Below are 19,138 nucleotides of genomic sequence, written 5' to 3' on the forward strand. Positions count from 1 at the left end.
AAAGATACCTACAAAGTAGATTTACAAACTGGAAATAAAAAAGACGCATAGAGTGAACGAGAAGACGAAAGAAAAAGAGGTTTGATGGGCAGTAGAAAAAGGCGGACGGTAACTAACTTGAAAGCTAACACCGCTACTAGACAAAAATAAAAAGATAAGAATTCGGTTCGGTAAACTTTTTCAATTAATGTGAGAATGAATTTACTTTAAAAATTAATTTTAAATTATGTAAAATTTTTTTATATTTTATTTAAATAATATAAAAACATCGGTGATAATGAAATTAAATAGTAGCAATTTTATCTGGAGCATGGATGGCTGTTGGATCTACTACTCCAATTCCTTCAAACTTATGTTTAACTTGAAAGGTTCAGTTATTCTTTTTGGCGTTTTAATCGGTTTTAATGAAAAAAATTCAGTATAAATATAACACCGAAAAATAAAAAGGATATAAATATAAAATTGTATTAGCTTTCATATTTAATTATTAATTTATGTAAATATAATTATTTTTGGTCTTCATAAATATAAAGTAGTTTAAACAATTATTTATTACGTAAGCATCTATGTAAACCAGTTGATTATTATTATTATTATTATTATTAAGTTAACTAGGCAGCCATTCGAATAGGCAAAGCAAAGAAAGAGGAAGAAAAGCGTCTTTTGGCAGTCGCCAAAGGATCATCGTTCGAATCATTTCATTGCTCACTCTCATCGATCAAAAATTTATTTTTAAAACCCCACTCCCATCCTTTAAATCCTAACTCTAGAGAAGACAACTGAAACGCAAAGCAGAGATCCCCCTAAATTTGCTCTCTTCTCAAAGCATTTTTCTTTCATCTCTACTTCATGGCCCAGTCTACTGTATCTCAGGTCTTCCCCCCTTTTTTTTATTTTTTTTATTTTGATTCACAGGAAAAAGGAATAAGAGATTACCCAAGAAATTATGAAGGGAAAAAAACTATTAGTATCGTTTCTTTAGCTATTATTGGATTTATCGAAATGGGTTTTCTGCTAGACTGACATTTTGGGTTTATTTTTCAGGTTTCTGTAGCTGTTCCCGTTGGAAACGACATTTCTCTGAGGAGATCTGTAACTAAGGTACGCATTAATTTATCATTCTGAATGTTGCAATAAGATCGGCGCTGCCGGGTGTAGTTTCAGTAATGGGTGTTTAGATCATTGAAAAGCCGAAAGTCCTGAGTGAGAACAGAGTATAGGTCCATAGGATCTGTTACATGTTTAAAATCTCATCCCAAAAGTTTATAAGCTTTTTTGGACATCGGATTTAGACTCTATGGCTGAAATTTTAGTCATATTAACTACTCCAATGGACTGTTGGAGTCAGAATTATGTATGATCATTGATCTTTATCACCAGCAACTATACTTTTGATCATCTTTTTAATGGGCTAAAATGTAGTAATTGTTTTAATATCCGGTATTCTCAGAGACTGAGAGTGGCTATGTTCGGCAACACAAGAATAGCATTCTCATCTTTCCTGTCTTATATTACTTATCAATTGTCAAAACCAACTATTCAATTGCACTGCCCAATTATTTCTTTCATGTTGAGCTTCAGTTCTTACTTCTATCATGCCTCGAGGCTGAAATGATAAAGTCAAATCATCATCTTTCTTTTCCTTGCTTCTTTGTTTTAAGAAGTCAAAGTTGCTGACAGCAAAATGATTGTATGACTTTTATTTCTTCATTTTTCTTTTAAAATAGATGCTACTGAACAAGTTTAAAATCTCCTAAAGTTGAAGTGTGCTGACAGTAAATGAATTAAACAGATTCAAACTTATTCAGATTGTTCTTCTAGTGAGTTTCTATCAGGTTTACGCCTTGGAATAGGTTATGGACACAAGGGTGCTCAACTTCGTTTGGCAGCTCAAATTTTCTACTGTTTCATTAATGTTATAACGTGCTTGTCTGTTATAAAGATGTGCACTTGATGTGTGTATGCATCTTTGAATGTTGACAATATGCTTTTCAAATGCAGCATTGCTTTTACTGATTTGTCCACATGGTAGATGACAGTATTCGGCAATTTTCTTATGAAGCTGTTTCTTTTATTAAATATTATTTGTGCAAGAACTGAACAAGAGTTGCAGTATTATCTAAGATGACAATTCAGGCTCACTTTTATTTATCCTGTAAGTGAATTAGTTCGTAATACAGAAGCACTTGGCTTTTATTGCAGAGGGACATTATAAGCTTTGGTAACAAGTCATGGGCTTCCACCTTGTCTTTTGATTTGAAATCACGAAATGCACAGAAGAACAAACCGTACATAGTATGCATGTCAGTGCAACAAGCCAGCAAATCCAAGATTGCAGTTTCACCTTTGGAGTTGGAGATTGCAAAAGAGCCCCCACTAAATACATTCAAGCCCAAGGAGCCTTACACAGCTACCATCGTTTCTGTTGAGAGACTTGTTGGTCCAAAAGCTCCAGGCGAGACTTGTCATATTGTCATTGATCATGGCGGTAATGTTCCATACTGGGAAGGGCAGAGCTATGGTGTTATCCCTCCTGTAAGTTTGTCACTTCTATATATTGCTTTTCTAAATTATTATTGTTTTCAGATGGTTTGGTGCAGTAGAATATTTTAACTTCAATGCATTCATGAAAGTTGCCATCATGTTTGGAACATAGGAATCAGATGATTTTTGACTTTCCAATATGAGGATTGCAATGTTTATTATTGCTAATTACAATTCAATATCCTTGTCCAGTTGTATGCATCAGCAGCTCTCAATCTAATAGAATGAAGTCATGTATTCTTAGAAATTCTTGTTTTATTCTATACTCCATTGATTTCTTCTCTAAAATTTCCCGTCTACGATCTGTTTCAATTCTGATTTATTCATGTATCATAGGGTGAAAATCCAAAGAAACCAGGTTCTCCCCACAATGTTCGTCTGTATTCCATAGCATCATCCAGGTATGGAGATTCTTTTGATGGCAAGACAACCAGTTTGTGTGTCCGTCGTGCTGTCTATTATAACCCTGAGACCGGAAAGGAGGATCCGTTGAAAAGTGGTGTTTGTAGCAATTTCCTATGCAATTGTAAGCCTGGAGATAAAGTTCAGATCACTGGTAAGATCCTTAAATATAGTAAAAAATCCATGCTAAAGCACAGGCTTTCTTCACATGTTAATCTTTACTTTAGGGCCCGGCTAGAATTTCCCACTGTACATTTGACACCTAGTACTCAGATTAATTAGAAAGAAATTGCATTACAGGGCTAGATTCTGGTGGTTCAGAAAATGAAAAGACCGTTTCTCCTCTGTTGCTAGTTTTTATTGTCCTGATAGCTTTGTAGGCTGTCGGCGATGGTTAAATTATAGATTTTACAGGTTGATTTGTGATCTAACTAAATATCATGCATTAACTCAAGTAGATTATTTTGGCAGGCCCTTCTGGCAAGATAATGCTTTTGCCTGAAGGTAACCCAAAAGCCAACCACATAATGATAGCCACTGGAACTGGTGTAGCTCCCTTCAGAAGCTACCTCCGCCGCATGTTCATGGAAGATGTTACTTTCAAGTTCAAAGGCCTTGCATGGCTTTTCCTCGGGGTGGCCAACAAGGACAGTCTCCTTTATGATGATGAGTTTACCAAATACCTCGAGGACTACCCTGATCAATTCCGGTATGATCTAGCTCTTAGCAGAGAGCAAAAGAACAAGAGTGGAGGCAAGATGTACGTTCAGGACAAGATTGAGGAATACAGTGACGAAATTTTCAAGCTCTTGGACGATGGAGCCCATATATATTTCTGTGGGCTCAGGGGAATGATGCCCGGGATCCAAGAAACACTGAAGAGGGTTGCGGAGCAGAGAGGAGAGAACTGGGATGAGAAGCTTTCACAGCTGAAGAAGAACAAACAATGGCATGTAGAAGTATATTAGTTTTGGTTTGCGTGATTTGACCCCACACTCCTCCATGCATGCCCTGTTTAAAGCAGCGTACCGTAGCCATGTTAAGTCAAGCTGGTATTTTTCAATTTGTTTAGGGGGTTCACATGTAAACCTGATTTATCTTAGTTGTCATCTTACTTTTCTATGATTAAATAATTGAAGCTAGTTTCAGACTTTATGAAGAAAACTTGAGAACATTCCAACATTTATGATTGTTAGAATTAGATGTTTTAAATACCATCCATCCGGGATTATTTCCTTTCTTCAAGTTTTACTTTGGAAGATAGAAATAAAGTACAACCAGGCCTTGCATTAAAGATTCAAGTTTGAATGATAAAAAACTAAATTTGATATAATTTAAAACTTTTAAAGTCAAGATTCTTATTTATTATTGTTTTAAATTGAAAATGAACCAAATTATTTAACCTAAATCTAATCTCTATTTAAACATAATGTATAAGTTTTTTTTATGGAGTATTTTCAGAACTTGTAGTTGTATAGTTTCATTTGTAGCAACTATTTGCTTATTTCAATAATTAAAGAAACATCATTATAAAATATCGTGAAGTGTATTATTATCCTTATATATTGCGCAATGAAACAGATCACTATCGTGCTCGTCCAATTTATTTAATTATTATAAACTTATTTTTATTTTTACATAATTTTCAAATAAAATAATTAAAAATATTATTTTTGAATTAAACGTAAGACTAGTAAATTTATATAAAATTCCTTTATCACTGTAGCATTTGTTGAAATATTTTTAATATGTTTGATTACATAATTAATTCGTGAAAATTTAAAATAAAATTCATATTTTCGTAATCTTTATTTTATTTTACAACTTAAAATTCATGAAAAACTTGTTTTGGCCAGTCCCTTACTCCTTAGTCCTTAGCATCATTCGATCATTACCCCTGTTAAAAAAAAGAAAAAAAAGTTCGATCACACCCTAAAGAAAATTTTATACTTTTTTTGGCCAACAAGAAAATTTATTACTTTAAATCCCTAAAACTTGTCATTTTCTCCTTCTCTCTCTTACCCAAATCTGACACTGGTTTTGGATTTTCCATTTCAATTCAGTGGTAAGTTTGCAAACTCATCTTTCAGATCTTTCATTTCTTTATCGTTTCTTTGCTTCTGTCAATGATCGACAAACTTTTCAATTTCTTTTACCTTTTGCGCTTTCAAACGTTTTTCATCTTTTACCCCTTTTTTTTCCCCCAAAATTGATAAATTGGTTTTCTCTGTTTCTGGGAGAATGAAAATGTATTGAAATATTAAATAAAATATATATTGGGTTCTATATCATTCTCCCACTTGTAGTTTTAGTGTTCATTTAATTTTTCTATTTGTTTGACAATAACTGATTTTATAGGTAAAATGTTACTCTGGTATTTCCTTTCTCTTAAGAATGCACTAATTGATTTCGATGCCATGGCGGGAAAAGCGAGTTGGAGATTGTTTAAAACATAAAAGGAACAGAGAAAAGGCTTAACGTTTAGTGAATTACATAGTTTTCTTTTTTCCTACATTTATCTGATTGAATTTTCTTTTCAGTTTTCAAACCGCATTGTTGGATGATTGTGGGTTTGTAGCAGAGCAATGAGTGGAGTAAAAAAGTCTACCTCAGGTAGGCTAATATTACATCAATCAGTGATTCTCATATTCAGTCAGTTCAATCAAATGACTTGAATTAGATTATAATCGTGTTCTCCATGAAAAATAGTAAGAGTCTACGGGATCAGATAGCTTGGGATGTTTTGAGGAAATGTCAATAATTTTTGGTTAAGCGTTCCTTCAAAATGTTGCTAATGACGAGTTTGCTATCAACAATTGACAGAAGGAGACAATTTCGCTTATGTAAAAAAATTTTAATTAGTAGGTATGCATCATGCTTGGGACATTTGTGTACAGGCGCAAACATTTCTCAAGTATTGCTTGAGGTCTTAGAATATTTTGCGGTTGGCCTGTGGATCCAAAGTCAAATAAAATAAGGTGAAAATAATATAATGCTTGTCTTAAAGAGAAGCTAATCTTTTGGACTCGGCTTTGTAGAATTCAGTTGTCAACTTATTCTCTTCACTGTGAAGGGTAAAACTTGTTTCTATGAAGGAAATGGGATGATGCTTGAGAATGATGGGATAAATTCCTATCCGTAATGCCACTCATTTATTTTATTTTGTCCTCTCTACAATCCTTGAATAAATTGGATTTGACACAAAAGGCGAACACTTATAATCTGGTTTTGTGTTCTCAAACACAAAAAACTTAAGGGTTCACTTTTTGGATTTACATTGACTGTATGAGTTCAGATAATCTCCATTTTTGTGCATTGAACCTTAATAGGTATAATTGCATTTCTTTTTAAGGTCAATATGCCTGTCATCTTCCTTAATTTTACTGATATATATATTTTTTTGGAAAATGCGTTTCCTTTGCAGCAAAAATAAGATTGAGGGGCTTATTGAATCAACCTGATAATCGCACTTGTGCTGATTGTGGTGCTCCAGATCCAAAGTGGGCGTAAGTTTTACTGTTACGGCATATTTTGCTTATTCATCTCTATTCCTATGAATAAGAGATAAGATTACCCGATGAATACATGTCTCTGGCAATTTAAAGGATGAATTTTATGAAAAGCTTAGAATCTAACCACATAAATCACAGTTATGGACATAGTCAAGCATGTGTATGTAGGAATGTTTGTAGCATAAGGAACAATTAAGAAAATCACTTGGAAATTGTTTTTTCAGATCAGCAAATATTGGAGTCTTTTTATGCTTGAAATGTTGTGGTGTGCACAGAAGCCTCGGTACACACATATCCAAGGTACTACTATGTTGCATGTAATGCAATATTTTTCCTCATGGAATGATCCCTGATTGGGGAAACATATGAGGGGTTTTCTGTTTGCTATTTATCACATGAAATTTATTTATCTGATTAGCGTTGAAAGTTCAGTACAATTTGATAAATCAGTAACTGTAGATGATCCAAGTATGAGGTAATAGATGTTTACATTGATAATAGAACCAGCATCATACCTGTGAAATTTACACAGTTGATAGATGAAATGTTTTAGGATATAAATGAGAACAAAAAACAAATCTAATAAATCAATATGCTAGCTAATAGTATACTGCTGGCCTATTTTATATAGCCATTTTTTTATCCAGAACATGTGTTTTTGTTTGTTCACGTAGGTGTATTTCTTGAAAGCTTCCCTGGGCTTAATCTTTCTTACGTTTAACTGAAGTTTTTCACATGTTTACGTCACCTTTGTAGAATCTTTTAACTGTGATATTGTGTTGGATTTTCTCATTTAAGGACTTAACTTAGGGTATTATGGTTTTCTTTTTTACTTTCAATGTTACATTAACATTATGACCTCATTGATGCCTATATCATGCTTAGAACTCCTCTTACATTATCACATGCGATCCTTGTAAACTTTATATTAGTGTCTTGTGGTTTGCTTAGAGTTTCATTTTTATCATTGTAGCTTCTTTTACTTGCTGATGATTTCAGGTTTTATCTGTGGCATTGGATGAATGGTCTGATGAAGAAATTGATGCCATGATTGAAGTTGGAGGAAATTCCTCTGCTAATTCAATCTATGAGGCTTATATACCTGAAGGTTATACAAAGCCTGGCCCAAATGCTAGTAATGATGAGCGGAGGAAATTCATTAAGTAAGATTTCAGACAATTTGAGCAGTTCTCTCTCATGATAAAGTCACTTATATTGGGTGCCATATGTGTTCAAAAACTACTTTTCATGTCCTTATTTGCCTCTTTTTGGCACCTCTTTACCAGTGTCAAACTGCAGTAACCTTATTGTGACCTACTGTTTAACCTAGTCTATCATTGCTCCTTCTATGTTTGTCTTCTGGAAGCATATGGCAGCTTTGATGGATTACCATAGCTTAGATGTTATTTACTTATTTCAAATATTCCTGCAGGTCCAAGTATGAACTTCAAGAATTTTTGAAGGCCAGCTTGCGGATCACATCAGGGAAGGATTCCTCTTCTTCTTCTAGTCAATCGAACATTTCTGGAAAGATTTTGGATACTATCCTAACAAATTCAACACAGAAGGTAAATTCATTTGTTCTTTGTTTTTTTGAATCTGATTCACTGTCTTGGGAACAAGGAAGATCATGCTGCTGCTGATGTTAAGAGATAATATGGTCACTTGTTGAATAGCATGAGCTGAACATGTATAGATGGGATTGTTTTATATCATCCTGTTTGTAGGCAAATCTAGCATTCAATGTGCTGGTTGTCTACATGATGTGAATATTTGGTTGTGTGTACTATTCTGTAAAAGTAAGTGTACCAGTAAAACCTGGTAAAGGCCCATGTGAAGTGTTGTCTGTTGTGACAGTATTTTTGAGAAAAGTTAAGTCAGTATTAAGACTAACAATTTAAATACCACAATATGGGCTTAATATGGTGCTGCACTTCATAACTTCAATATGTTTGACCTGAAAGTGATAACAGGAAGGCATGGTTGAATTTATTGGGTTACTGAAGGTCAAAGTGGTAAAAGGCACAAATTTAGCTGTCCGGGATATGATGACGAGTGATCCTTATGTTGTCCTGACTCTTGGGAAGCAGGTTAGTTGCTTCAAGTGTTTTGTTTTATTCTCGCTACTGAAACTAAAAGGTTTTGTCAAGGCTATACGTTGTGTTGTTGCTATCTCTGATAAACTCCAGCTCCAGACCTCTTTATAAGTTATGTTATTCCTTTTGTCTGTCTTTCTGTGTGCATGTGCATTCTAGGATTTATGGGCATTTATGCTTGTAGATTAATCAATATTGCTTATGCATGTGGTTAAGCTGTTAGTAGTACCACTCCTTTTTTTGTTTTCTTTCTTTGGCACTCAAGTTTGCCAAGTTTTTACCCCTGGTCATTGGAACTAAGAGCTTAGCACCTTATCAATGATCACACAGCTATTGGCAAGCTGTTAGTACGATTCATTTGGTAGTATTGTGGTTCAAATCAGACCTCTATTAAAGCTTTTGCTTTACTTTATATGTTTGCCCTTTAATTGGCACCTATGTTACTTGAACTTGGTGTGAATATTGAGTATGTGTCTGATATGGGTATGTTCAATTTTTTTCAAAGTTTTTCATGTATTTGGTTGGAGGATCTTTGGAAGGTCATATCTCTATACCCATGTCCAGTTATATATCAGAACTGGGATCTTCAAGAAAAAGAGTCAGAGTAACATAGTATTACATGCATGTATCGTTTGGAATGCTTTACATGTTTTCTTATGTGTTTGTTTTCCTATCAAAATAAGATTTAGTTGCTTTGAACGGGTGCCTTTTATTGTAACTAATGATAACATTGGGTGTCTTTTGATCTTATCAGACTGTTCAGTCAACTGTAATATCAAGCAACTTGAATCCAGTCTGGAATGAGGAATTAATGCTATCGGTTCCTAGCAACTATGGGCCTGTTAAGTTGGTAAGTGTAATTAAAAGAAATGTTTACTAGTTTTTAAATAAACATTAGCATCTTTATTTATTTTATATGATTGTTGTGGTTCTACCTCTCGGTGAAATTTGTACATGGTGATGAGGCTGTTTGGGTTGTATTTGGCTCTGTTTTAAGGATATTTTTAGGTTCAGGTTGGCTTGGTTAGGTGTTGACTGGGTTTTGGTCTTCCAGGTTTTGGGTTGTTCGAATTCATTTTATGTAGGTTCTGGTTCCTGAAGTTTTAAATCAATTTGACCTGCATGATAACAAGTTTTCAGTGGGTTCTATCATGCCAACATTTGTTGCCTCTAGGTGCATAAAAGCAGTAATCAGGTGGGACAGTGGTGAGGTCAGGTTATTTCAGTTTAATGCCATTGAGGTCCCTGGCCATTCATCCTAGTTAATTCAGATTTGGGTTGCCTCTGAGTTATTAAAGTTTAGACTCAATAGTCTGTCTGGTTTTTGACTAGTTAGGTTCATTCGTGACTCCTAGTATTAGAAATGGAAAATATTCCGTATTTAAATCGCGGTAGTCGGTTCTGCACCAGTTTTGGTTGCACTGGCTGGTGCGCACCATTCCAGTAACAAACTGGAACAACTACTCTTTTCCGCACCGGTGTAAATTCTGGTCTGTACCGGTTGCACCGGCCTGTTTCGGCCAATTCCGGTTGCACTGACCGGGACATTGCGCACCGGGGGGTGCATGAGTAATGTTAAAAAATAGATAAAATTATTATTTAACCAACTTTAATATTTTTATTAATCAAATTTAAAATTTAAACTTTAACCTAGGTGAAGGAGCAACTTCAAATTTTTAATATGAAAATTAATGAATAATAAAAAGTAAATGATTTATATGACAAACAAAAAAAGACAGAATTTCTAAATGCTTCACGAACACAACTTTTTATGTATGTTTTTATTAGACTTTCATTTTATATATTTAGTATTGGATGATTTTATTGTAGATTTTTAAAATAATGTTGTGGATAACTTTGTTGTTTAATGTATGAGATGTTTTTCTTTCCTTGTTTACTTTAGATTTGTTAAATGATGAAATTTTATTTGTGAAGTTTATTGATGAGTATTTTATATAATCAATTAATATTTTATATTGGAAATTATTTAATCTAATCATTTGATATATTTAATATTTGATATATTAAATATTTTTCAAAAAATCAGTAAATCCAAAACGATAAACCGGAACAGATTGATACCGATACGTATCAGTTTTAGTAAAAAAATGGTGCGCCCACCGGTGCGATACTAACTACCTTGATTTAAATTCTGGAATTTAACCATATTCTAGATGTTTTGCTGGTTACTTTGCATCTGGAACACTTTTAAGAGTTTTATTTTTTGGTCTCATCTCTAAAACCTTAATGTGCACTTGATTTATAATTTTGTTTTCTAGCCTCTCTTCCTGTTCGTCTGATATAATTGTCATTAGTGATGCTGGATGAACCATCTTACTAGTGGTTTCAATTCCCCTCTCCCCACCCCCCCCCCAAAAAAAAAAAAAAAAAAAGAAAAGAAAGAGGGATAAAAGTTATATGTACTGCATAGGAAGAAAAAGGGAACCTATGCTGGGATCATTAGGCAGACCTCCTCCTTTTGTCATTAACTGATTAAAAAGGATGGAACTAGAAATTTCAGATTATTTGTCAAGATTGGTTTATTAAAGCTGGAAATTGGTGGGAGGTGAAACAACTGAAGACTGGATTTGAAGCACCTGTTGCATTCGTTATCTAGTCAGATGAGTTCAGTTTATAATTAAAAAATATTCAGGTAAAAAGGCAATTACACGAGTGTCCAACAGTAGCACATGCTGATGTTATTAGTTTATGCAGGAAAATAAAGAAATAATCCAAAAGTTAGCCTTCTGACTAGCTGCATATTTATTGGGCACAGTCTCTAGTTAAATATCTCTTTTTGTTGTAACAATCACTTTCATTTTTTGTTGTTGTTATGAGGGGTTGCTCTGACTTGAATCCGAGCTTACATGAGACATAAGCCTGTCTAGCCACTGCATCAAGAAGTTTTTGCAGCTGTAACTATTGCTGTCCGTTATGAATTGCCACGTTTGGTCTCACTTAACTAGGAGTTTCACATAATAACTTCTAGATTAGAAGGTCAATTTGTCAACTTTCTGCTATTATCAATTATGTTGCTACGGCTATTCATTTTTTTTTTTTGAAGTACCTATGTCCAGCACCCATATCTGATATGGATCCAGACAGGTATGGGATTATGATTCTCCGAATACATGTAAATCTTGGTCAAAATCAAACAGACCTGTGTCAGATACATACCTTGTCTGATGCTCAACCGAGCCTGAGTAACGTGGCTACACACCTTTTAATGCTTTGACATTGTTATGCTAGTTTCGTCTAAAGTTTCTTTACGTACAACTTTTGTTATTTGCATTATTCATTCATTCATTCATTCATATGGTATTTCCTGCCATCTCAAGCATAATTACTATGAGTTTCTCTAATCTGTTGGACTTCCATACTGTAGCAAGTATATGATCATGACACGTTCTCAGCTGATGATATAATGGGAGAAGCAGAGATTGATATCCAGCCCTTGATAACATCTGCAACATCATATGGGAACCCGGAAATGTTTGGGAATATGCAGATCGGAAAATGGCTGAAGTCCCATGATAATGCCCTTATGGAGGATAGCATCGTCAACATCATTGATGGGAAGGTGAAACAAGATGTACCACTCAAGCTCCAAAATGTTGAATGTGGAGAACTTTATCTAGAATTAGAGTGGCTGCCTCTTGATCAGTAAGCATATGTTGTGTAATTTCAGACATACCATTGCCAGGGATTTGGCTTCAATTTGCTCTGTCGCTGCTAATTTTGAATATGGGCAATAATTTTTTTGAAGTGCACATTTTATTTGGAGTTGGGGATTGGAGCAATCATTAAATCAAGCTTTTGATTCGTGTAATATGTTTCAATAAATTAAGGACTGCTTCATGGCAGAGACTGAATGTTCTGAATTTCCGTAACATACCATCGCTTTGGATCGTCTTTTCAACCCCTAAATTCTTCTCTTTAGGACTCAAATCAGCTGGATTGGAGTTGCCTTGTTCCACTCATTTTCACACTACACCATCAACGATCTATTTCATATACCTTTTAAATCAGTCGTCACTCGTAAATACTGTAATTAAAGAACTTACATAAGTACGTGTCCGCTATTTTACATATAGATAATAGAACAAATATAGGAATATAAAGTAAAAATAAATTAGTAATTTATGATATAGAAATATTTTTTTTGTTAAATTACTTTTTAGAAAATATACTTAGTTTAACAAAGACTCTTGGTTTTTTTTTTTAAGAAAATGTGAAGTCAAAAAATTTAACTCGGTTAATATCTTCTATAAGATATTGTAAATATTAAAAAAGGACTTCTGGGGCAATCATTAACGACCAATAAAATGAGTCCGTGAAATGCCAAAGCATCACGGGGCACGAGTAGAAACTATTCACTTTATCCAATTTATAAGATAAGCCGCGCTTTCAACGTTCTCCTTGTTTATTATTCAACCTTCGCAAACAGCTTCATTCAATTTCAGCAGAAAGTGAATTCTCTGTTGAAATGGGGATTTTGTCAGAGGCCCATATTTGCCAGTGCTTTAGCCGCTTGGCCACCCAAAAACGCAACTCCCTCGTTACCATCAACGGGGCTCGCCAGAAAACCGGCCAGCAGTTGGTCGATAGCGTCCTAAGTCTGGCTCGTGGCCTGCTCCAACTTGGCCTCCGAAACGGCGATGTCGTTGCAATCTCTGCTTTCAACAGGTCCTTTCCAACAATTTTCAAGTTCAAACATCAAGTGTCCTTTTTCTTTCATTTTCTTAACACGGGAAATAACGGAAACTGTCCGGAAATTTTCTTTTCTGCCAAACACAGTCTTAATCTTTCGTTCACCGTGTTAGGTTTGGAATGCTATTTATTGTTTTCATAATGAAGCATCGAATGACATTAGCATAAAAAGTAAACTATAATGCGTAATTCTAAGGCGACAAATTTTACATTATTTCCATTGACTCGTTTAATTAATTGGTACTTTTCGAAGTTTATAAATTAGATATTGTTTATTATGTTTATGCATGCAAATTATTCCATCAGTCAAACAAAGAAAAGCATGCAGATTATTCTATGCGGTGGTGATGATTTTATTTTATTTTTTAATTTATTTTAAAGTACTTATAAAAATAAATAAAATTATGAACGTAAGAAAACCATTTAAACTTAGAATTTGAAAATGCTAATTAAATATAATTTTGTATTAGATGATACAGAAAACATTTATGTATTGAGTAATAACTAATATAAATAATAAATTTTAATGGATATATTATTTTTATACCATATTTAAACTACTCCTTCAATCCTTAAAGTGAGTGCTTAAGGGCATTCCAATTCATGTTTTTAAGTTTTAAATTGTTTATATAGCAATGATGTAAACCAAAGATTCAGTTGACAATAACTTATTTTATTATAATATATGATCTTCGGGTTAGGAGCTCGTTATGCTGAAAAACATGTTTAGGCGGCAAAATTATATTTGTGTTTGGATTTTAACGTTAAATTGCTATTTATAAATTCATTTGACTAAATAACTAGAAATTCTAGCCAAGTTTCATTCTGATATTTAAATTTTTGCTGTTTCAGTGATTGGTATCTAGAGTGGATACTAGCTGTTGCATTTATTGGAGGCATCGTTGCTCCTTTGAATTATCGATGGGTTAGTATCTCAGTTTCTTTTACCAGTCGCTCTTATTGAGTGTTTATTTAATTTATTTGAGCAAGAGGGAAAAGTATTTTGTTCTAAACCGAGTTTCTTTGGGATCTTAATTCTTAACTATTAACTAAAATTGCTGCCACATTGGGCTCGAGTTTCTCTTGGAATTGTGATTATTGTGGTTCGTTTGTTTCATATTTTGATATGTCCAATTCGGGATTGGTTCTTAAACCAGGTCACATAAATTTATCATTCCAAGGTTGCTGTTATAACCTTTCTTGTCATGAACTTCTTCATAGGAAAGGAATGTAAAATATAGAGCAAGAGATATTGTCTTCTATGAAATATTGTCTTATTTCTTGCACTGCTTTGCTTTTTCCTAAATATAGAGCTTTGAAGAGGCAAGAATGGCAATGGTAACCATAAGACCAAAAATGTTGGTGACAGATGAGAGCTGTTACTATTGGCATTCTGCAGCCCAGGGAGATGCTATACCATCTTTAAGGTGGCATGTCTCACTAAGCTCCCCTTCCTTGGACATTATAAACAAATACAACAGTATGTATCTTGTTTTCACATCTAAATGTCACATACAATGGAGTCACATTTAGGATATATGATATGTCAAATGCCATGATAGCTTTGTCCTCAATTTTCTAGTGTTAACTGCTGAAATGCTTGTGGAGCAATCTGTAATAAATGGATCTATGAATTATTCATTTGCGCCAGAGGGTGCCGTTATAATATGCTTCACGTCAGGTATGTGTTTTATGCATAACTTCTCTTAGAACTTTACTTATGGGTAATATGATTGTAACTCAAGTTAGAATGTTATCCTTCTCTTACAACTTTACTTATGGGTAATATGATTGTAACTCAAGTTGGAATGTTATCCTTCTCTTAGAACTTTACTTATGGGTAATATGATTGTAACTCAAGTTGGAAAGTTATCCTCTTAGAACTTTATTTATGGGTAATAAGATGTAACTCAAGTTGGAATGTTACCAGCCAGTGGAAACACCAAAAAAGAAGGGCAGGTGAAGGGAGGAGAAGAAACTTACTTCCCTTTAATCTATGCTTTTTCCTTTTTCCAATTATAAAATTTCTCTTCTACCTGCTCCTAGAAAAATCCCAAGGTTATCTATTGTTGCATATAATTTGATTAATCATTGCCTCAAATCTTACCTGTAGGAGTTCTACTCTGCTTCTTTTTGCATCATTAAGGAGTGCATACTATTAGGTCTTTGTCCATACTAATTATGTCATAAAAGCAAGATTCTGGCTACTTTGAAAATTTGATCTTCTCACATGTTTCTCAAACTTGGGACTCTATAGGTGCTGCACATAATTTCTTCCCTTTATAAACACATATAATCTGGTGGCCAAATATCAATGATGAACTATAAAATTAGAATGATGTGCCATGAAAAGCCTGTAAATTTGAGTCACAACAAAAGACAGATAGAGGTAACATCATAAAAAATCTAATTAGTTTTTACAAAATGCGTAGTACAACTTCTCAGATTTTAATGCTTCCTGCTGATAATATATGGGGAGGACAGGATCCTACTGGCTTGTTAGATATCTTTTATTTGCTAATTTGGTTCCTGAATATTGGAGAAAATGTGGTGGTGTTACTGTAATGCATGATGCACATCATTTCTTGGTTGAGAATATTAATCTTTATTTTTAATTGAGAAATCATCTATAGCTTTTAAGTAATGTTTTGTATTTTTGCTCTCCATATTTCCCCTTTCACTTTTTTTTTATCTCTTCATTATTTGTCATGAATCAAAGCAAAGAGGAAAATGAAATTTGCATCTTAATTATAAACTTAAGTGTTAAGTTTTGCTTTTTATTCCGTCAAATATCCTTAAATGTGCAAACTATCTTAGTGCTTGGTTTTCATTTTCCTTGGCTATATATAGGAACTACTGGGAGGCCAAAGGGAGTTGTCATAAGCCATACAGCTTTAATTGTACAATCCCTGGCAAAAGTTGCAATTGTTGGTTACAGTGAGGATGAAGTATGCCTTTCTTCTAGAAATATGTATATTCATTGTTGTTCCAAAGTCGAGTTACGTGATTAGTATGGATAGAATCATACCTATGTTACTCAGACTCAGGTGTGCATCAGATACATGTATGTGTCTGACATGAGTATTGTAAGATTTTTTAAGTTTTTCATACATTCAAAGGATTTTTGAAGGTCATATTCTCATAGTTATGTGTCAGGCATGATTACCAGACATGGTTACTTAAAGAAAAATGACGAGTCGGGAGTAACATAGAATCATACAGCTCAAGGAACAGTGCATCGTAAATTTTTTGGTTTGTCTTTTCCTTTTGGTCCCACTAACCTTTTAATTCTTTACTTTCTGGTTATTTCCAGGTTTATTTACATACTGCTCCCTTGTGCCACATTGGTGGTTTGTCCTCAGCCATGGCCATGCTAATGGTAGGAGCTTGCCATGCCTTCATACCGAAGTTTGAAGCTACACTAGCCCTTGAAGCCATAGAACAACACCATGTGACTTCTCTTATTACTGTCCCAGCAATGATGGCTGATCTAATCTCATCAGTCAGGTAAATATAGATGATTTTGGTTAGTGAGCTCTTTAAGACTTTGATTATCTTCATTTATTCCTCAAAAATAAGTTTGAAAGTTTTATGAAGGAACTGGCTACGTAAAGTTATTCATCATACTTATGTTGCGTGAGTTACTCATTTTACATTGATGCCCTAGGTTTTCATGGGGAGCTTCTGTAGCCTCTCTTCTCTATTTTGTTTTCCCATGGATAATGTCCTATTTAAATACATCTGCATTTTCCTTGTGAATGCTTCATGCTAACTCCATCCCTCAAATATATAACTTTTGATCTACTTAATGTTGATGATACTTAAGTTGTATCATATGGTTGTTTGATCTGGTTGTTTATGTAATATTCAAGGCTGAAGCGAATTCAGAAGGGATGTGACAGTGTGAAGAAGATATTAAATGGAGGAGGAGGCCTATCGGACAACCTTATTAAAGATGCAACCAGATTATTCCCCAGAGCAAAACTTCTTTCAGCTTATGGTTGGTTTAATTTATTCATTTTTGCTTGTTCATGTATTACATAATACATAATAGATTCTAGCCCTAAATTTTTAGTTCAATCTAGATGTTTTTATTTATTTATTTATTTCTTCTAAACCAGAATAGGACATCAAGATGAAACCTCTTAGAAGAGTTTAGATTTGATTATCTCATCATCCTTTACAACTTTCATTAGGTTACCCTTAACTTGAGCCAACTTTGATTTAGGAATGTGAACTAGATTCTTCAGGATAAGGTACATATAAGCTTTTGTAGAGTATTATAGGAAGCTAATTTACCAGTTCAAGCACTGTCATATGTGAATTTGCTAAGTAGAAATTCACCTTATTGAGCTGCTGTGTGAAACCACACAAGCTAGAAATTGTAGGTCAGTTTGTGGTTGTTCAAAGTTCGCACAGTCATAATTTAGATGAATATACATATTTTAGTAGCTAATAGTTTGGATATTCCTTACGTTTCTGGTACACATTCTAAATTTGCTAAGGGATGACGGAGACATGTTCTTCTCTAACCTTCATGACCCTCTTCGAGCCAATGCTTGAGGCATCTGGTACATCACTTCAGATGTTAGCCATAACTAGTTCAAGTCCGGTCAAGGCACGAGGGGTTTGTGTTGGCAAGCCTGCTCCACATGTTGAAATAAAGATATGTGTTGATGGCTCTTATAATGTCGGAAGAATTCTCACCAGAGGTCCGCATGTAATGCTAAGATACTGGGATCAAATTCCAGAAAAGGCATCAAATTCTGTAGAAGAAACTTGGCTAGACACGGGTGACATCGGGTTTATTGATGACCATGGTAACTTGTGGCTTGTTGGGAGAACCAACGGTCGAATCAAAAGCGGAGGAGAAAATATATACCCTGAAGAGGTAAGCATCAATATGGATTCTTATCGTTTACTGGCGAGTCACTTATTCATTTCTTTGATCGTATAGGTAGAGGCAGTGCTAATACAACATCCAGGGGTTCTTTCCTCCGTTGTTGTAGGAATTCCAGACCCTCGCCTAACAGAGTTGGTTGTTTCCTGTATTCGATTAAGAGAGAATTGGCAGTGGTCTGATGACAGTTTTAAATACTCAGTTCAAAGCAACGAGCTATTCCTGTCTAGTACAATTCTTCGACTTCATTGTAGAGAAAAGAATTTAACTGGGTATGCTCTACTAAACTTTTAACTCCATAAGATAGTTTAAAAGTGCATATTTAAATTTTGATTTTGAGTGTCGAATGTATGTGTGTGTCAGACATGAGTATACTTAGTTTGCCTTCTAAAGATCATACTCCATAGCCACATACAGTCTGCTGATACTTTAGCAAAATAAATAGTAAGGATAACATTGGCAGTGGGTGAATATGGTTTGTTCACTATTTATTTCGTACTCTTTTCAGGTTTAAAATACCAAAGATATTTATTTTATGGAAGACCCAATTTCCACTAACAACAACCGGAAAGATAAGAAGAGACCAAGTTAGAAGAGAAGTTATGTCCCAGCAATTATCTTTTCCTAACAAACTTTGATGTTAATCAGAACAATCACCATGGGTGCCTGCATAGGGATGGTCCAATTTTTATCATCTCTATCAGGCTGCAGGTATGCTTTCATCTAACTTCCCCACTAGACCGCATTGCTCAACTTGTTCTCTTTTCCCTTCAAATGATTAGCTTCAGGAACAAATCACAGATGGAACTGCATTTCACACCTTAAATAAATTCATTTATTATGGCATCGGCAGATCAAATGATTAGGTGTTGTAATATCTCTTATCAATGTGTCCTAAACGAAAGCTGACTCCAGATTTTATGGACTAAACTGGATTTAGATTTGAAATGTATGAAAATAAACATCAAATTTTA

At 34.3% G+C, this 19,138-nt stretch overlaps 3 protein-coding genes across 5 annotated transcripts; all 3 read left to right on the plus strand.

Annotated features, from left to right (window-relative positions):
- The first annotated feature begins 619 nt into the window (after positions 1-619).
- LOC105769473 (ferredoxin--NADP reductase, root-type isozyme, chloroplastic) lies at positions 620-4,128 on the plus strand. The gene is made up of 5 exons (XM_012590129.2): positions 620-873; positions 1,045-1,101; positions 2,203-2,535; positions 2,881-3,100; positions 3,418-4,128. Exons 1-5 carry the CDS (start codon positions 850-852, stop codon positions 3,912-3,914), a joined length of 1,131 nt encoding a protein of 376 aa, XP_012445583.1. The 5' UTR covers positions 620-849; the 3' UTR covers positions 3,915-4,128.
- Positions 4,129-4,821: 693 nt separating this feature from the next.
- LOC105769657 (probable ADP-ribosylation factor GTPase-activating protein AGD13) lies at positions 4,822-12,444 on the plus strand. The gene is made up of 9 exons (XM_012590427.2): positions 4,822-5,011; positions 5,487-5,559; positions 6,371-6,452; positions 6,683-6,758; positions 7,458-7,621; positions 7,891-8,026; positions 8,432-8,548; positions 9,309-9,404; positions 11,940-12,444. Exons 2-9 carry the CDS (start codon positions 5,532-5,534, stop codon positions 12,219-12,221), a joined length of 981 nt encoding a protein of 326 aa, XP_012445881.1. The 5' UTR covers positions 4,822-5,011; positions 5,487-5,531; the 3' UTR covers positions 12,222-12,444.
- Positions 12,445-12,910: 466 nt separating this feature from the next.
- Positions 12,911-19,138, plus strand: LOC105770201 (2-succinylbenzoate--CoA ligase, chloroplastic/peroxisomal). Of its 3 annotated transcripts, XM_012591292.2 has the most exons (10): positions 12,919-13,240; positions 14,117-14,189; positions 14,576-14,744; positions 14,847-14,945; positions 16,115-16,212; positions 16,578-16,771; positions 17,137-17,264; positions 17,770-18,155; positions 18,222-18,436; positions 18,673-19,138. In XM_012591292.2, exons 1-10 carry the CDS (start codon positions 13,041-13,043, stop codon positions 18,800-18,802), a joined length of 1,692 nt encoding a protein of 563 aa, XP_012446746.1. In that variant the 5' UTR covers positions 12,919-13,040; the 3' UTR covers positions 18,803-19,138. The 3 variants fall into 3 exon arrangements, with proteins under 3 accessions (XP_052487256.1, XP_052487255.1, XP_012446746.1); XM_052631296.1 differs by lacking the exon at positions 18,673-19,138 and having other exon boundaries at positions 12,911-13,240; positions 18,274-18,430; XM_052631295.1 differs by lacking the exon at positions 14,847-14,945 and having other exon boundaries at positions 12,918-13,240.

The sequence above is a fragment of the Gossypium raimondii genome, chromosome 5 (assembly GCF_025698545.1).
Source record: "Gossypium raimondii isolate GPD5lz chromosome 5, ASM2569854v1, whole genome shotgun sequence".
In the NCBI taxonomy this organism is placed as follows: Eukaryota; Viridiplantae; Streptophyta; class Magnoliopsida; order Malvales; family Malvaceae; genus Gossypium; species Gossypium raimondii.

Bases quoted from the DNA above. Each gene is read 5' to 3' on its own strand.
- LOC105770201 (XM_012591292.2), top strand. From the start codon at position 13,041: ATGGGGATTTTGTCAGAGGCCCATATTTGCCAGTGCTTTAGCCGCTTG. The intron at 14,946-16,114 runs GTATGTGTTTTA...GGCTATATATAG, and splicing joins TATAATATGCTTCACGTCAG to GAACTACTGGGAGGCCAAAG. The intron at 16,772-17,136 runs GTAAATATAGAT...GTAATATTCAAG, and splicing joins GATCTAATCTCATCAGTCAG to GCTGAAGCGAATTCAGAAGG.
- LOC105769657 (XM_012590427.2), top strand. From the start codon at position 5,532: ATGAGTGGAGTAAAAAAGTCTACCTCAG. The intron at 6,759-7,457 runs GTACTACTATGT...TGATGATTTCAG, and splicing joins TCGGTACACACATATCCAAG to GTTTTATCTGTGGCATTGGA. The intron at 9,405-11,939 runs GTAAGTGTAATT...TCCATACTGTAG, and splicing joins ACTATGGGCCTGTTAAGTTG to CAAGTATATGATCATGACAC.
- LOC105769473 (XM_012590129.2), top strand. From the start codon at position 850: ATGGCCCAGTCTACTGTATCTCAG. The intron at 1,102-2,202 runs GTACGCATTAAT...CTTTTATTGCAG, and splicing joins TGAGGAGATCTGTAACTAAG to AGGGACATTATAAGCTTTGG. The intron at 3,101-3,417 runs GTAAGATCCTTA...TTATTTTGGCAG, and splicing joins AGATAAAGTTCAGATCACTG to GCCCTTCTGGCAAGATAATG.